The sequence below is a fragment of the Heterodontus francisci genome, chromosome 27, assembly GCF_036365525.1.
Source record: "Heterodontus francisci isolate sHetFra1 chromosome 27, sHetFra1.hap1, whole genome shotgun sequence".
Classification (NCBI taxonomy): Eukaryota; Metazoa; Chordata; class Chondrichthyes; order Heterodontiformes; family Heterodontidae; genus Heterodontus; species Heterodontus francisci.
In genome coordinates, this window is record NC_090397.1 from 68,144,967 (window position 1) to 68,163,862 (window position 18,896).

The 18,896-nt window shown below is 40.9% G+C and overlaps 1 protein-coding gene across 3 annotated transcripts in view; it reads right to left on the minus strand.

Annotated features, from left to right (window-relative positions):
- The window catches only part of upf2 (UPF2 regulator of nonsense mediated mRNA decay), a 143,987-nt gene that overhangs the window by 124,702 nt on the left and 389 nt on the right, over nt 1-18,896 (minus strand). For 2 of the 3 annotated variants that reach the window (XM_068059537.1, XM_068059539.1), the window contains exon 2: nt 1,014-1,394. In XM_068059537.1, the coding sequence (XP_067915638.1) occupies nt 1,014-1,393 (380 nt within the window). In that variant the 5' untranslated portion in view covers nt 1,394. Of the gene's footprint in view, nt 1-1,013; nt 1,395-14,450; nt 14,562-18,896 lie in introns of all 3 variants that reach the window. The other variant, XM_068059538.1, reaches the window with a different exon arrangement.

Consider the following 18,896-nt stretch of genomic DNA (forward strand, 5'->3'; position numbering starts at 1 on the left):
GAAACCCGAACTTCCAGGAGCTGCAGCTGGACACACTTCCTGCACACATGCTGGTCCCGGGGACTGGAAATGTTCCCGGAGTCCCACATGCAACAAGAGGAGCAAACCACAGCTTCAAGCTCTCCTGCCATGACTAAACCCTTTAAATTTAAAACTTTAGAAGATTATAATTAAAAAAACACCCAAGTCTTGCTAAAACAATGACTTACAATTCAATCCACTTTGAAAAATACCCACCAGGATTTACTCACTGGTCAGCTGTGCTCTTTGGAAACTCTTGGCTCCCCTCACTCTGAGGACAGGTAGGAAATGAAAGGAGCTCCTCACTCCCTCACCGAACTTCCTCAGTCACCAAACTTCCACTTTAACACTCTAATGCAACTCAAGTCAGCACTCCAATGCAAACAAGGTCAGTACTGTAAGATGGCCCACTTTTATACTGACTGACTTTAGCCCCTGAAAACTGGTTTAAGCCAATTCTCTAATTAACAAGGTGCAGTTGCAATCAGAGCCTGAGTGAACTCTGTTTAAAGCTGGTCTAAAACTCACCTTCTCCAACCCAAACAGCAACTGTTAAGTTAATCTGCTAAATAAAAGACAGATGAGACTTAAGATAAAATTAACCCTTAATTATCCTCAGTCACCAAACATCCACTTTAACACTCTATTGCAACCCAAGTCAGCACTCCAGTGCAAATGAGCAAGATAATGAATAAGTAGCTTTTACCTGAGCTGCCCTGATAACACTGCATACTCTAGCTTTATCTGAATCTTAAATAACACCACTGTGCCCACAAGGGCTGTAATGACATTTTGTATGTGTGACAGTGTGTGTGCTTGGTGTTAGTCCAAGTTTCGGTGTGGCCCCAAGAGCACTCAGGATCCATAATCAGAAAACTTATTTAACATAGTGAAGATATATAAAGCACAAAGAGAAGTTATTATGAATTTTTAAAAAAGTTGATTTAAAATACAAGTCAATATCACAGTTATCTTTAAAAATAAAATCTTACCTTTGCCTTGCTGCTGCTTCTTCTCGCTGCCTTTTTTCCTCCTCCTCCTGTTTCTTCCTTTCCTCCTCCTCCAGTTTCTTCTTTTCTTCTTCTTCCTTCTTCCTTTGTTCTTCCTCGGCTTTTAACTTTTCTTCTTCCTTCTTTTTGCGTTTTTCATCTTCTTTTTTGCGTTTTTCATCCTCTTGCCTCTTCTTTTTCTCCTCAGCTGCCTTTACACTTTCCCTTCTGCTGTTGGCTTTAATATCATCCCGTCCTTTTTCCCGATTTGAGGTGGGCCTCCTCTCGGTACCTTCCTTGTCTTTACTGCTTCTGTTCTCATTGCTGAAAAGTGCAACATCCTTCTCTTCCATGCTGAGAGACTTCTTGTGCTCTCCTGACATTCTGTCAAAAACAAACAAGATGTGAAACAAGGAATAAAACAGAATGTGTTGAAAATAGTCAGCAGGTCTGGCAGTATCTGTGGAGCGAGAAACAGAGTTAACATTTCAGTTTGAAGCCTTTTTGCCAGACCTGGCAAAAGACAGAGATATAACAAGTTTTAAGCAAGCACAGAGCCAGGAAGAGGTTAGGATGAAGGTGGAGGGAAGGTGTGATTGGGTGGAAGGCAGAAGAGATTAAATGACAAAAGGGATGATGGTACGAAGTAAAAAGGGGGTGGTGAGACAAGTAAAGAAACAAAAGATGGACCTAGAGGAACCGTAAATGGCAACAGCAGAATCATTACCATCACCTGCTCTCTGAATAAAATGGGAGTGGTGGTTATGATCTAAAATGGTTCAACAAAATGTTGAGTCTGACAAGTTGTAATCAAAAGATGAGGTGCTGTTCCTCGAGCTTCATTGGAACAGTATGGGAGGCCAAGAACAAAGCGGTCAGAGTGGGATGAAGAATTAAAATGGCAAGCAGCTGGAAGCTCAGGGTCACTCGTGCAGACTGAAAGGAGTTGTTCCACAAAACTATCACTCAATCTGCATCTGGTCTCCTTACTATAAAGGAGAACGTAGTGTGAACGGCATATACAGTATACTAAATTGAAAGAAGTACAAGCAAATCGCTATTGCACCTGGAAAGAATGAAACAGGGAAAGCTCCATTTACTCATCTAGTACATTTCTGGTAGCATTGCTCACAGCGAATCTAGTAGGTGAGCAAGTGATAAGACCTCTACTGAGGTTGAAGATTTCAAGGTTCCTGTCACCATTACTGTGGAACAAATAAAATCCCGGTGAATTTCTGCTCTACTGATTGGGTGATTGTCACAATTCCCACCGAACTGGTCAATAAAATATGGCCAACTTATGCATCAATCAGCACCCTCAAAAAGATACAGACACATTAGACACAAAAAACTCAGATGAATAGGGAGAGGAATCAATCCACTAAATAGTAACAGAGAAACAGAGGAGCAAATCTGCAGGGAAATCACAGAGATGCACAAGAACATGGTGATAGTGGCAGACTTCAGTAATTCAAACAACAGCTGGGATAATGTTACAACAAAGGATAAGGATGGGGAGGAATTTCTGAAATGTGTTCAGAAGAACTTCCTTGATCAGTATGTTCTCGGTCCAACTAGGAAGGAGGCATTTTTATATCTGGTGCTAGGGAATGAGGTGGGCAAAGTGGACCAAGTGTCTGTTGGGGAACACTTGGGTAAGAGTGATCATTGTATCATAAGGTTTAGATTAGTAATGGAGAAGAGCAAGGAACAATCTAAAGTCGAACTTCTAAACTGGAAGAAGGCTAACTTCAATGGGATGAGGGGGAATTTAGCGCACCAAAGGTTGACAGGAAAAACTATAAAAAACAATGGGTGATCTTTAAGTAAGAGATGTTTCAGGTACAAACCAAGTACATATCAACAAGGGCGAAAGGTAAGGGAGCCAAAAACAGTGCTCCTTGGATGACGAGGGAGATAGAAAATATGATGAAACAGAAAAGGTGTACGATGCATGTCAGATGAATTCTTCAAGTGAGGACCAGACGAAATACAATAAATTGAGAGGGGAAGTGAAGAGCAAAATAAGACTGGCAAAGACAGAATGAGAATAGTATGGCAGTTAACATCAAAAGGAACCCAAAAACCTGCTAGTGGCATGTAAATAATAAGCAGGTAGTAAGAGGTGGGGTGGGGCCTATTAGGGACAAAGAGGGTGATTATGCTTAGAGGCTCTGGGCAAGGCTAGAATGCTTGATGAGTATTTTGTATCACTGCTAAGGAAGAGGATGCTGACAAAATATTAGTAGAAGTGGAGATGGTAGAGGTAATGGATGGGGTGAAAATTGATAGAATGTACTGGAAAGGCTGGCTATGCTTAGGGTGGATACGTCACCTGGTCCAGATGGCTCGCATCCCAGCTTGCTAAAGGAAGTGAAAGTGGAGGTAGTGGAAGGGCTTGCCATAATGTTCCCTAGATACAGGGGAGGTGCCAGAGGATTGGAGAGTGGCAAATGTGACACCCTTATTCAAGAAAGGGTGGAAGGGCATTTGTAGTAAATACAAGCCAGTCAGTTTATCAGTGGTGAGTAAGATTTTAGAAACATTAAAAATTTTAGTCGAAAAAAAATCAACAGGCATTTTGGAGTCCAAGTGCATGGATCTTTGAAGATGACAGAGCATACTGAGAGAGTAGTTATCGTTAGCAAAGCGTATAGGATCTTCATAAATAGAGGTATTGAGTACAAAAGCAGGGAAGTCATACAGAACCTTTGTAAAACTCTGCTTAGGCCACAACTAGAGTATTGTGTCCAGTTCTGGTCACCACATTTTAGGAAGGAGGTGCAGAGCAGATTAACCAGAATTGTTCCAGGGATGAGGGATTTTAGCTACAAGGTTAGGTTGGAGAAGCTGGGATTGTTCTTCTTGGAGCAAAGGAGTTTGAAGGGAGATTTGATCAAGGTATACAAGATTATGACAGATTTAGATAAAGTAGACAAAGAAAAGCTGTTCCCATTAGCTGATGGTACAAAGATTACGGGATATAGATTTGAGGTTTGTGGGCAAGAGACACAGGGGGAATGTGAGGAAGAACTTTTTTTACACTGCGAGTGGCAATGACCCAGAACTTGCTGCCTAAAATGCTGGTGAAAGCAGAGATGATGAATGATTTCAAAACGAAATCGGATGGGCACTTGAGGCAAATAAACTTGCGGGGCAATGGGGATACAGTGGGGGAATGGGACAAATTGGATTGCTCTAGAGAGCCGGCATGGACGCAATGGGCCAAATGGCCTCCTTTTGTGCCATAGTGACTCTATGTAACTGAGACAGCATGCAATTTTCCATTTGCTACCCAATTCATGATGTGCAGCAATACAAGAACAAAAACAGTGCATCTCCAATGCAATAGTCGTGGGTTACGGGTATTCTGTCAAGAATAGACAGACTATATAACTCATTCCCACCTTCCCATCCTCCTCAAAACAAGGCCGAGTCCATGTGCATAAGTTGCTATTGCCAGTCTTTCTTACAGATCTATCATAGGCTTTTCAATTATACCATATTGCGTAATGCACATCAATTTTGAAGAAATTAACGTGTATTTAATTTGTTTAAACCAAATTTTATTCAAAATTTTGATTCAAAACAATCTGGATCTATAACCAAGAGTTTTCTTTTTAAAGAGTGGATGGCCGAAAAATCCAGCAATTCATATACTGAGAATTCAAAAGGTGCTAGTGCACATCTAGCTGAGCTAAAGGGAATAAGAACTGACTTACAGCAGTGATTTTCAAACTTTTCTGTGTAAGGTCTCCTTGCAAATGAACAAGGTCCTAGGGCTGCCCATATCCTAATTTTACAACTACGTAAAAAAATTTATTTTCTCACGTCTGACAAGCATGGAAACCCATGAATACATTTTAGTCATATATTCATAGAGTCATAGAGTTCTACAGCACAGAAACAGGCTCTTCGGCCCAATGCGCCGACCATCAAGCACCCGTCCAATCTAATCCCATTTTCCAGCACGTGGCCTGTAGCCTTGTATGCTATGGCATTTCAAGTGCTCATCTAAATACTTCCTAAATTTTGTGATGGTTCCTGCCTCTACCACCACTTCAGGCAGTGTTTTCCAGATTCCACCCACCCTCTGGGTGAAATTTTTTTTCCTCAACTCCCCTCTAAACCTCCTGCCTCTTACCTTAAATCTATGCCCCCTGCTCATTGACCCCCTCCGCTAAGGGAAAAAGTTCCTTTCTATCTATCCTATCAATGCCCCTCATAATTTTGTATACCTCTATCAGGTCCCCCCCTCAGCCTTCTCTGCTCCAAAGAAAATAACCCCAGCCTATCCAATCTCTCTTCATAACTTAAATGCTCCAGTCCAGGCAACATCCTGGTGAATCTCCTCTGCACCCTCTCCAGTGCAATCACATCCTTCCTATAGTGTGGTGACCAAAACTGTACACAGTACTCCAGCTGTGGCCTAACTAGCGTTTTATACAGCTCTAACATAACCTCCCTGCTCTTATATTCTATGCCTCGGCTAATAAAGGCAAGTATCCCATATGCCTTCCTAACCACCTTATCTACCTGTGCTGCTGCCTTCAGTGATCTATGGACAAGCAATCCAAGGTCCCTCTGACCCTCTGTACTCCCTAGGGTCCTACCGTCCATTGTATATTCCCTTGACTTGTTAGTCCTCCCAAAGTGCATCACCTCACACTTCTCAGGATTAAACACCATCTGCCACTGCTCCGTCCATCTTACCAGCCCATCTATATCATCCTGTAATCTAAGGCTTTCCTCCTCGCTATTTATGACACCACCAATCTTCGTGTCGTCTGCGAACTTACTAATCGTACCTACTATATTCACGCAAATCATTAACGTACACTACAAACAGTAAGGGTCCCAGCACCGATCCCTGTGGTACCCCACTGGTCACAGGGCTCCATTCGCCCTCTGTCTCCTTCCACTAAGCCACTTTTGGATCCAATTTGCCAAATTGCCTTGGGTCCCATGGGCTCTTACCTTCTTAATCAATCTCTCATGCGGGACCTTATCAAAAGCCTTACTGAAGTCTATGTAGACTACATCAACTGCTTTACCCTCATCTACACATCTAGTCACCTCCTTGAAAAATTCAATCAAACTTGTTAGACACGATCTCCCCCTGACAAAGCCATGCTGACTATCCCTGATCAATCCCTGCCTCTCCAAGTGGAGATTAATCCTGTCTCTCAGAACTTTTTCCAATAATTTCCCTACCACTGACGTTAGACTCACAGACCTATAATTACCTGGTTTATCCCTGCTACCCTTCTTGAATAATGGTACCACACTGGCTATCCTCCAGTCCTCTGGCGCCTCTCCTGTGGCCAGAGAGGATTTGAAAATTTGTGTCAGAGCGCCTGCTATCTCCTTCCTTGCCTCACATAGCCTGGGATACATCCCATCTGGGCCTGGGGATTTATCCACCTTTAAGCCCGCTAATACAGCTAAATATTTCCTCCTTTTCAATGCTAATTTGATCAAGTATATCACAATCCCCCTCCCTGATCACTACACCTACATTGTCCCTCTCCATAGTGAACACAGATGAAAAGTAATCATTCAAAACCTCACCTATGTCCTCCGGCTCCACACACACATTGCTTCTTTGATCCCTAATGGGCCTCACTTTTCCCCTGGTTATCCTCTTGCCCTTAACATACTTATAAAACACTTTGGGATTTTCCTTTATTTTGTCTGCCAGTGATTTTTCATGCCCCCACTTCGCTCTTCTAATTACTTTTTTTTTTAAGTACTCCCCTACACTTTCTATACTCTTCGAGGGCCTTCGCTGTTTTCAACGCTATGAATCTGCCATAAACCTCCTTTTTTTTCCTAATCTAATCCTCTATATCCCTTGACATCCAGGGTTCCCTTGACTTGTTGGTCCTACCCTTCATCTTTACGGGAACATGTCCAGATCCTGTTTTATCATATTGAAAAATCTGCCTTCCCCCAATTCAGTACTTTTATTTCCATTCCCTCTCTGTCCTTTTCTCTTAAATCTCACAGAGCTTTGGTCACTATCCCCGAAATGCTCCCCCACTTCCACTTCTACCACTTGTCCGGCCTCATTCCCTATGATTAAGTCCAGTACGGCTGCTCCTCTTGTAGGACTCTCTATTTGCTGGCTCAAAAAGCTCGCCTGAATGCACTTGAAGAATTCTACCCCCTTTAAGCTTCTGCACTCATACTATCCCCTCTAATATATTTAGTCTCTAAACTAAGGTACTGAGTAATATACACACACATAGAATTTACAATTACAAAAGCAAAAAACTGCAGATGCTGGAAATCTGAAATAAAAACACAAAATGTTGGAAATACTCAGCAGGTCTGGTAGCATCTGTGGAGACAGAAAAACAGAGTTCATGTTTCAAATTGATGAACTTTCATCAAAACACTTGAGTGGACCCCATGTATGTCTAGGGGTACTGCTGGAGTCTAACTAGTTAAAATTGAGCATTGGCAGGATGAAATGTTGGCAGGATTATCATCTCTGCAATTAAATTGGACAGGCTATCCGGTCAATCAACAGTATCCTGGAATACTGCTGACCTGCAAACATCCATCAGGGCTTGATAGGGTAGAAGCTGAGAGGTTGTTCCCACTGGTCAGGGAATCTAGAACACAGGGACACAGTCTCAAGATAAGGAGCCAATCATTCAGGACTGAGAGGAGGAGAAATTACTATACTCAAAGGGTAATCTTTGGAATTCTCTACCCCAGAGGGTTGTGGATGCTCCATCATTGAATACATTCAAGGCTCGGATAGATATTTGGTGTCGCAGGGAATCAAGCGATATGGGGAGCGGGCAGGAAAGTGGAATTGAAGGCCAAGATCAGCCATGATCGTACTGAATGGCAGAGCAGGCTCGATGAGCCATATGGTCTACTTCTGCTCCTATTTCTTGTGTGTTCTTGTGTATATGCAGGTGCGTCATCTTGGAGTTGCCTTGATCCTAAAAGGTCCAACACAAATTAATTAAAATAAAACTGTGCTATAATCACAGAAAATGTTTAATGACATATACGACAACAGATAAAGCATGCTAGCAAATCACCAAATGAAAGGAAATAAGAAATCTGACAGTCCCTATGGTTCAGGGACCAATATTTGAAAACCTGTGGATCATCATCAGGATCAGTAGAAGAGGAATTGAAGTTTTCTAGCTTTGAGAAAAATCATATCAGCACTGAAACTAAATTATACATATTTAATATCAAAACTTTTTACTGTCCTAATTAACATGCCCCACTAATTTCAAATGAAACACTGCAAATGGACTTGACTGCGGTTCCACGTCAAATTCAAGAAATAAACTGAAGCAGGCTTAGATTGGGATCTGACATAACCTTTGAGGTTTCATTAATTTCAGTGGGTTCTAAAACTTTCAGTTCACTTTTCTCTGACAACTCAAATTCTCTCCTCGAAGGGCGGCACAGTGGCGCAGTGGTTAGCACTGCAGCCTCACAGCTGCAGGGACCCGGGTTCGGTTCTGGGTACTGCCTGTGTGGAGTTTGCAAGTTCTCCCTGTGTCTGCGTGGGTTTTCTCCGGGTGCTCCAGTTTCCTCCCACAAGCCAAAGACTTGCAGGTTGGTAGGTAAATTGGCCATTATAAATTGTCACTAGTATAGGTAGGTGGTAGGGAAATATAGGGACAGGTGGGGATGTTTGGTAGGAATATGGGATTAGTGTAGGATTAGTATAAATGGGTGGTTGATGGTCGGCACAGACTCGGTGGGCCAAAGGGCCTGTTTCAGTGTTGTATCTCTAATCTAATCTAATCATATCATTACTCCAGTTTTGTTTCCCTTGAGTTCAACTCTTAATTTCTCCAACTCAAATTTTCTACACCATTTAATTGCCCAGGTTTTCACTAACCAATAACAAAAAGCCTCAAACACTTGAAATAAAGCACACATCAGGGAATTTACATAGGTAAATCTCTTTGAATCTCTGGGACAAGAAGATACCTGCGATTTTAACTTTATAATTACAGCAATTTTGAGCCAAGATTCTTATTTTGTAGTATAAAAGCAAAATACTGCGGATGCTGGAAATCTGAAATAAAAACAAGAAATGCTGGAACCACTCAGCAGGTCTGGCAGCATCTGTGGAAAGAGAAGCAGAGTTAACGTTTCGAGTCAGTGACCCTTCTTCGGAACTGACAAATATTAGAAATGTCTCAGGTTATAAGCAAGTGAGGTGGGGGTGGGGCAAGAGATAACAAAGGAGAAGGTGTAGATTGGACAAGGCCACATAGCTGACCAAAAGGTCATGGAGCAAAGGCAAACAATATGTTAATGGTGTGTTGAAAGACAAAGTATTAGTGCAGATAAGGTGTTAACGGACTGAAGATTGAACAGCAAGTGCAAACATGAAAAAAAAGTGGTTAAGCAAACTGAACAAACTAAGATGAAATGAAATAAGTGGAACAAAAAGATTGTAAAAAATAAAAAAATAAAAAGTAACTAAAAATGAAAGTAAAATGGGGGGCTGTCATGCTCTGAAATTATTGAACTCAATGTTCAGTCCGGCAGGCTGTAGTGTGCCTAATCGGTAGATGAGATGCTGTTCCTCGAGCTTGCGTTGATGTTCACTGGAGCACTGCAGCAATCCCAGGACAGAGATGTGAGCATGAGAGCAGGGGGGAGTGTTGAAATGGCAAGCAACCGGAAACTCAGGGTCCTGTTTGCGGACTGAGCGGAGGTGTTCCGCAAAGCGGTCACCCAATCTGCGCTTAGTCTCCCCAATGTAGAGGAGACCACAATGTGGTCACTGCTCACAATGTGGTCTCCTCTACATTGGGGAGACCAAGCACAGACTGGGTGACCACTTTGCGGAACACCTCTGCTCTGGACGCTGAGCTTCCGGTTGCTTGCCATTTCAACACTCCCCCCTGCTCTCATGCTCACATCTCTGTCCTGGGATTGCTGCAGTGCTCCAGTGAACATCAACGCAAGCTCGAGGAACAGCATCTCATCTACCGATTAGGCACACTACAGCCTGCCGGACTGAACATTGAGTTCAATAATTTCAGAGCATGACAGCCCCCCATTTTACTTTCATTTTTAGTTATTTTTTACTTATTTATTTATTTATTTATTTTTACATTTTTTACAATCTTTCTTTTTTTTTTTGCATTTATTTCATTTCATCTTAGTTTGTTCAGTTTGCTTAACCACTGTTTTTGTTCATGTTTGTACTTGCTGCTGTTCAATCTTCAGTCCGTTAACACCCTATCTGTACTAATGCTTTGTCTTTCAACACACCATTAACATATTGTTTGCCTTTGCTCCATGACCTGTTGGTCAGCTATGTGGCCTTGTCCAATCTACACCTTCTCCTTTGTTATCTCTTGCCCCACCCCCACCTCACTTGCTTATAACCTGTGACATTTCTAATATTTGTCAGTTCCGAAGAAGGGTCACTGACCCGAAACGTTAACTCTGCTTCTCTTTCCACAGATGCTGCCAGACCTGAGTGGTTCCAGCATTTCTTGTTTTTATTCTTATTTTGTAGAATGTGCTCTTTAATATTAATGATTTCTTTTTGAGACCACACTCAATTAAAAAGTTCTCTTATTGAATATGCTTTACAAGACAGCTAAAAAATCTGGAGGGGATGGAAGAAACATGATTCAGCAGCAAGCACACAACACAATATCTAAGGATTCAACTGAATAAATTCTCATTTTCTAAAGTGGCAACGGGATCACTGGATGTCATTTCCACTCCAACGGGGCAGCAAGTTACTACTCAAGATGTAGGTCGAACAATGAACTTCCCATATTGCATCTGAGCACAAATTGAGTTCCAGCCGCAGCATCAAAAGTACCAAATCAGGAGTGTATCTGGGTTGATTTAGTGCCATAATGATGATGTTCTGTACCTATCACTGCACTAATCTAAGCTCTCATTCAGTCAATGCAGGTACTAGGTATAGCAAGATTCCAAAATGACACCCAATTGCAGGACTTTCAGCAAGAAATTAGAACTTTTTTAACTGAAGAAACTTTGATTATGATTGAGGATTTTAAAATGAAGGTAACACTCTCTACCATGGTAAACTGGTTATTCGAAACAGATATGAACAGGAGAAGGAGGGGGCTAAAGTATAAAATACGAAAGCAATGAGTTAGGTTAGATCCTGGAAGTATTTCTTTTCAGAGTCTGGAATGGATTACAGAAATGGGCGATAAGTGTGGCTTCACTGCAGACCTTCAAAAGGGAGCAGAACATGTTCCTGGGAGTGGAGAACATCTGTAGTTGTATAAAGTAGGTGCAGTCTTCAGGAACTTGCTTGATTGCCTTTGGAATTCAGAAAGGAAGCCAGAGCAAGTAAAAATCAAGGAGAACCCAAAGATGTTTTATCAATACATTAAGATTAAGAGAATAACCAAGGAAAGAGTAGGGCCGATAAAAAACCAAACAGGTAACCTATGTGTGGAGGTGGAAGATGTCGTATGGTTCTTAATGAATACTTTGCTTCTGTCTTTACAAAACAGGGGGATGATACAGACATTGTAATTAATTAAGAGTATTGAATGTGATAAACATAGGGAGAGAGAAAGCATTAAGAGGATTAGCATCCTTGAGAGTGGATAAACCACCAGGGCCAGATGAAATGTACCCCTGGCTGTTAAAAGAAGCCAGGGAGGAAATAGCGCAAGGTCTGATGATCATTTTCCAATCCTCACTGAATACATATATGGTGCTGGAGGATTGGAGGACTGCTAAAGTTGTACCTTTGTTTAAAAAGGGAGTGAAGGATAGACCAAATAATTACAGGCCAGTCAGTCTAACCTCAGTCGTGGGCAAATTATTAGATTCAATTCTGAGAGACAGGATAAATTGTCACTTAGAAGGGCATGGATTAATCAAGGATAGTGAGCATGGATTTGTTAAGGGAAGGTTGTGTCTGACTAATTTGAGGAAGTTACAAGGAGGATTGATGAGGGTACTGCAGTTGACGTGGTCTACATGGATTTTCGCAAGGATTTTGACAAGGTCCCACGTGACAGACTTGTTAGAAAAAAACCCATGGGATCCAGGGATACGTAGCAAGCTGGATGCAAAATTGGCTCAGTGGCAGGAAACAAAGGGTATTTTTGCAACTGGTAGACTGTTTCCAGTGGGGTTCCACAGGACTCAGTACTAGGTCCCCTGCTTTTTGTGGTATATAGTAACGATTTGGATGTAAATGTAGGGGGAATGTTCTAGAAGTTTGCAGACAACACAAAAATTGGCCATGTGGTTAATAGCAAGGAGGATAGCTATATACTGCAGAACTGGCCAGGTGGGCAGAAAAGTGGCAAATGGAATTTAACCCAGAGAAGTGTGAGGTGATGCATATGGGGGATTGGGGGGGGGGGGGGGTGCAAACGAGGCAAAGAAATACACAATAAACGGGAGGACACTGAGAGATGCAGAGGAAGTGAAGGACCTGGGCAGCAGGACAGGTCAATAAGGTGGTTAAGGAGGCATATGGAATCCTTTCCTTTATTAGCCAGGGTATAGAATATAAGAGTAGGGAGGTTATGCTGGAGCTATATAAAACATTAGTTAAAACCACAAATTGAACAGTGTGCGCAGTTCTGGTCCCTCATTACAGAAAGAATGTAATTGCACTAAAGAGGGTACAGAGGAGATTTAAGAGGCTGTTGCCAGGACTGTAAAGTTGCAGCTATGAGGAAAGATTGGATAAGCTGGGGTTGTTCTCCTTGAAACAGAGGAGACGGAGGGAAAATTTGATTGAGATGTACAAAATTGTGAGGGACCTGGATAGAGTGGATGCAAAGGGCCTATTTACCTTAGCAGAGGGTCAGTGACTAGGGGACATAGATTTAAAGTGATTGGTAGAAGGATTAGAGGGGAGATGAGGAAAATTTTGTTCTCCCAGAGAGTGATCAGGGTCTGGAACTCATTGCCTGAAAGGGTGGTTGAGGCAGAAAACCTCAACTCATTTAAAAGGTGCCTAGATATGCACCTGAAGCAGGGCTGCAGACCAAATGCTGGAAACTGGAGTTAGGCTGGGTGGCTCGTTTTTTTTTTTGGCCAGCGCAGACACAATGAGCCAATTGGCCTCTTTCCGTGCTGCAAACTTTCTATGATTTTTTATCTAAATGAGCCTTCTTTTTTGGCCTTTCCCAGCAGCGGCATTTTGCAGGGAGGGTTTGGGGGGAGTGAAGAGAATGAGAGAATGAACGTGCACGCAGGCTGCATTTGTATGGGGTGGGCATGATCGACCAGATGGTCTTTTGTTTGTGTATGTTTTCTTTACAAGGAAGGTTAAAGGCAGATTAGGAGTGAAGCAGCAGCAGATGGAGCCTATGAGTCTTCCACATCCCACCATAAAACATTTGTTTGTGTGAGTTTTTCTTAAATTCTCACAAGGAATGGGAATGTGAATAAACTGCACTTTCAAGGAAAATCCACACCCAGAGATTTCCTCCAGCCATATCTTGTTATGTAGTCGCAACAATTTATTACAATTCCAGCTATGGAGGATGGTGAGGAAAATGAGACAAAGCATGCTAATATAAATGAGTGTAAATTTGGATTAAGGTTCAACATATGCTACCGCAAATGACCTAGTCATACAACTAAAGTACTGTCTTTTGATTAGTTTTGTTCCTCCTGTCATTTTCTACCACTTGCTTACCTTTTGCCTTTCCTCTCCCTTTCACTCATCCTGTTCTGTTTCTCACGTTTTCATTGAATCATTTTTTTTTTTAATGAGGCCTCACTACTAAGCTGTCATACTCCATCTGTATATCACTGTTTCTGCAATAGCATTGAATAATAAGTGCATTAAATAACTATTAGGAAAAACATTTTGACGTAGACAATGCAAGCTAGATGTTGATAACTGTTTGGAAATTACTCGCAACTCAGACGGCATTCTATGTGAAATAGTAATGTTGTGTGATGATGGGTGCAGCAGCTGTGATCTTTCGATGCCAACAGCAATAGGGTTGGATCAATTTTACTCACTAGATAGTTGCTGATGATGGAAAACAGGATAAAAATCAATTGTAAGGTGGTGTTGAGGAGATTGGCTTCAGTTTGTCACTGGAAATATAGTCAATTTAGGCACAGGGAAGGAACAAAGACTGACTTGGTGAATTTCATTACTTCTCAATTTTACAATGTTGGATCATCGAACTGACTGCTCCAGATGCAAATGTAACAAAACTGTTTTCACGTGACATATCTTCCAGATGTAATGTAGCCCTATTTAAGCAATTTATTTCCAATATAATTTATTTTAAGCTGCATTCTCAATTATGGGAAAAGGATGCAGATTTCAAGTTGGCCCATGAAAAACCACTTTAATTGTGCCAGACACGTGGAAATCAAATATTGCTACTGTTACCACCAATTTTTCAAACTCACTTGTGAAGTCATCCTATGGTTTAAATCTGGAGGATAACTTACCAGGGAAAGGCAGAAAGCTTCAAATGTTCAATGCCACATCCCAGTAAACTAGGTGCACATCATCAGGTACACTACTGCCTGCAGCAAAATCCAAGGGAGTCCAGTTTCACTCTTAAAAAAAAACCCCACAAAACACGGTTTAGCAGCTCTGACCAGTTATAATTTCAAAATGCACTTCAACTCATTGTTACCATATACGGCGATGAGCAATATCACATTGATGCACATTATGAAATCACTAAAAAGCTTTTGAGCACAAACTTTAACAGAAATCATTTCCAGCTACATTGCAACTGGTTTCACAACAAAGCAATCAAAACCATCAAGAAATTGTTCAAAGTTGTGATAGTGGATAAAGAACCAGTCTTTGAAACCATTCCAGTTCTTGCCATGCAGTTTAAATGATTTTTTTCAGCGATAAAACAAACCCTAATGATACAGCAGATAAAAAGTTTCTAAAAATCAGGGACAGCTTCAACCACAGAATATTAACCCAGAGTAAAAAGAAATGGTTAGGAATTCAAAAATGAGGGGTCTTAAGGTAAATGGGAGAAAAACTATTGCCACTGGTTGATGAGTTGCTAAGAAGAGGGCATCAATTCAAGATCATCATAGAAATATACAGCACAGAAGGCAGCCATTCAGCCCATCATGCCAGTGCTGGCTCTTTGAAAGAGCGGTCATACTTAGTCACAAATCCCTGCTTTTTCTCTGTAACCCTGTAAGTTCCTCATCCTCAAATATCTGTCCAACTCCCTTTTAAAATTAATTGTGGAATCAGCTTCCACCCTCTTTCCACTTGGAGCGTTTCAGATCCTGACAACTCACAGAGAGAAAAATTCTCATCTCCCCTCTAGATCTCAATAGTTTTGAATCTATGACCTCTGATTATTGACCCACTCAACAGAGGGAATAGTTTTGCTCTATTTACCCAATCAAAACATCCCATCAAGTTGAAAACCTCTATTTGGTCATTTCTGAACCTTCTCTGTTCCATCACAAGAAATGAAGGAAGAGGTAGGGAGAAATGTTTTAGGCAGAGGGTTGTTAGGAAATTAAAAACTGACCAGAAATAGTGCAGGAATCCAAATCCATAATAGCTTTTAAAAGAAAAGGGGACAAACGTGGGTGAAAGAAACATTTTAGCAGAGAGCAGAGAAATGGAACTAGGTGGAGAGCTCTTAGAGAGCCAGAACAGGCACAATGGGCTGAAAAGCCTCCTTCTGTGATGTAAAATTCTACGATTCTAAAATTAAATAGGGCAATTCAAATTTTGCCATCCAACAGGCAAATGACATTCAATGTGGAAAAACACAAGCAGCATGAATACAGAGACAAATTCAGTTGATGGCCATTTGTTTCCTCTCTCCATCTGTTATAGTATCTACGTGCCTCAGTATAACAGCACAGACAGGGAATTATGGTACTATTTATTTTTTAATCTACAGAGATTCATGTTCTGAAATTGAGATGTTATTCTACTTTATTTGAACAGTGAAGTTAGAAACATTTAATGTACATAAGAACTAGGAGCAGGAGTAGGCAATTCAGCCCATCAAGCCTGCTCCGCCATTCAATACGATCACGGCTGATCTCATCTCAGCCTCAACTCCACTTTCCTGCCCGTTCTCCATAACCCTTCAACCATTACTAATTAAAAATGTCCATCTCCTCCTTAAATTTACTCAATGTCCCGGTTCCACCGCATTCTGGGGTAGTGAATTCCACAGACTCACGACCCTTTGAGAGAAGTAATTTCTCCTCATCTCTGTTTTAAATCTGCTACCCCTTATCCTAAAGCTATGACCTCTCATTCTAGATTGCCCACCAGAGAAAACATCCTCTCTACGTCAACTTTGTCAATCACCTTAATCATCTTATATACCTCAATTAGATCTCCTCTTATTCTTCTAAACTCTAGAGAGAAAAGGCCTAAACTGCTCAATCTCTCTTCATAAGACAAACCCTCCATCTCTGGAATCAATCTAGTGAACCTCCTCTGAACTGCCTCCAATGCAACTACATCCCTCAAGTAAGGGGACCAAAACTGTACGCAATACGCCAAGTGCAGTCTCGCCAATGCCTTGTACAGCTGCAGCAACACTTCACTACTTTTATACTCTATTCCTTTAGCAATAAATGCCAAAATTCCATTTGCCTTCCTTATTACCTGCTGCACCTGCACGCTATTTTTCTGTGATTCATGCACAAGGACACCCAGATCCCTCTGCACCGAAGCACTCTGAAGTTTCTCTCCATTTAGATAATAAATTGCCTTTCTATTCTTCCAACCAAAATGGATAACCTCACACTTATCCACGTTAAACTCCATCTGCCAAATTTTGGCTCATTCACCTAACCTATCCATATCCATTTGTAAATTTCTTATTTCTTTATTGCAACTTACTATCCCACCTATTTTTGTGTCATCTGCAAATTTAGCTATAGTACCTTCTATCCCTGCATCTAAGTCATTAATATAGATTGTAAAAGCAAAATACTGCAGATGCTGGAAATCTGAAATAAAAACAAGGAACACTGGAAATACTCAGCAGGTCTGGCAGCATCTGTGGGCTGAGAAGCAGAGTTAACGTTTCAGACCTGAAACGCTAACTCTGCTTCTCTCTCCACAGATGCTGCCAGACCTGCTGAGTATTTCCAGCATTTCTTGTTTTTATTTAATATGGATTGAAAATAGTTGGGGCCCCGAGGATTGAACTCTGTTGCACCCCACTAGTTACATCTTGCCAACCAGAAAAGGACCCATTTATCCCAACTCTCTATTTTCTGTTGGTTAGCCAATCTTCTATCCAAGCTAATAAATTGCCCCTAACCCGATGCGATCTTACCTTGTGTATTAACCTTTTGTGCGGCAACTTGCCAAATGCCTTCTGGAAGTCCAGATATACTACATCTACAGGATCCCCACTTAACTTGTTACATCTTCTAAGAACTCTAGCAAATTAGTCAAACACGATTTACCCTTCATAAAACGATGCTGACACTGATGGATTGAGTTTTGACTTTTTAAATGTCCTGTTATTACTTTCTTAATAATGGATTCTAACAATTTCCCACTGACAGATGTTAAACTAACTGGTCTATAGTTTCCTACTTTCTGCCTCCCTCCCTTTTTGAATAAATTAATGCTAAAAAATTAGCATTTTTCCAATCCACTGGAACCTTCCCCACATCCAGGGAATTTTGGAATATTATAACCAATGGATCCACTATCTCCGCTGCCACTTCCTTTAAGACCCTAGGATGTAGGCCATCAGGCCCTGGGGTCTTGTCTACCTTCAATCTCAACAGTTTGCTCAGTACTTTTTCCCTGGTGATTGTTCCAAGTTCCTCCCTTTCTATAACCTCTGCATTACCTGTTACTGTTGGGATGGTACTAGTGTCCTCCACCGTGAAAACTGTGGCAAAATACTGATTTAGTGTCTCCGCCATTTCTGTCTTCCCCATTATTAACTCCCCAGTCTCATCCTCCAAGGGACCAAACTTCACTTTAGCTACTCTCTTCCCTTTTATATACTTATAGAAGCTTTTGCTATTAGTTTTTATATTTTGCGCTATTTTCTTTCATAATTTACTTTTGCTCTTTTTATTACTTTTTTAGTAACCCTTTGTTGATGTTTAAGTTTCCCAATCTTCCAGCCTGCCACTGGCCTTTACAATATGGTATGCCTTAGTTTTTGTCTTATGTTATCCTTAACTTCCTTGCTTAGCCATGGATGTTTTTTCCCCTTCGTACAACTATCCTTTGTACAAATACAATTAATTTTAAAATTCTATGTACAAACACAAAACAAAAAATTTGATTGAAGAAACAGTATTTATATATATATAGTTTGTCATATATATCTGTCAAGCTGTATCTATTGCTTCTTCAACCAAATTTTCTGTTATGCTATTCATTTCAAACTTAAAGCTAATTCATTTCAATTTTATTGTTGCAAACTATTAAGTGTTTTACTTTAAAATCCCAAATCAGTCCTAACACTACATGAAAACTACAAGACACCAAACAATATTTATAGTTCTTTGCATTTCACGCCACTTTAACATTGTCATTAGAAACAAAGGATTAGTTTATTACATAAATATTTACTGTAATACACAACATGAACAGGTTATACTGGCAACAATCTATACTCAGCTAAGAAGCAATATTTAATGGATTAAGAAAAGACAAGTTTCTGTTTTGAGACTAAGGGGGGGCGGGATTAGTGATCATAAAACATTACACTGTTCCGCCGAATATTTTTTTAAAGTATATAAAGCACAGTATTGGCCAAAGGTCCTGCTGATTAGCAAACGGTGGTGGTATTCCCCTGAGAAAACCAAAAGAAGTGCAATGAGTCAATATTTTAGGGAAAGCAGCAACAATAAATAACTGAACAAGCTGAAATTGATAAACACAATGTGGAGTGGGGGAGGAAG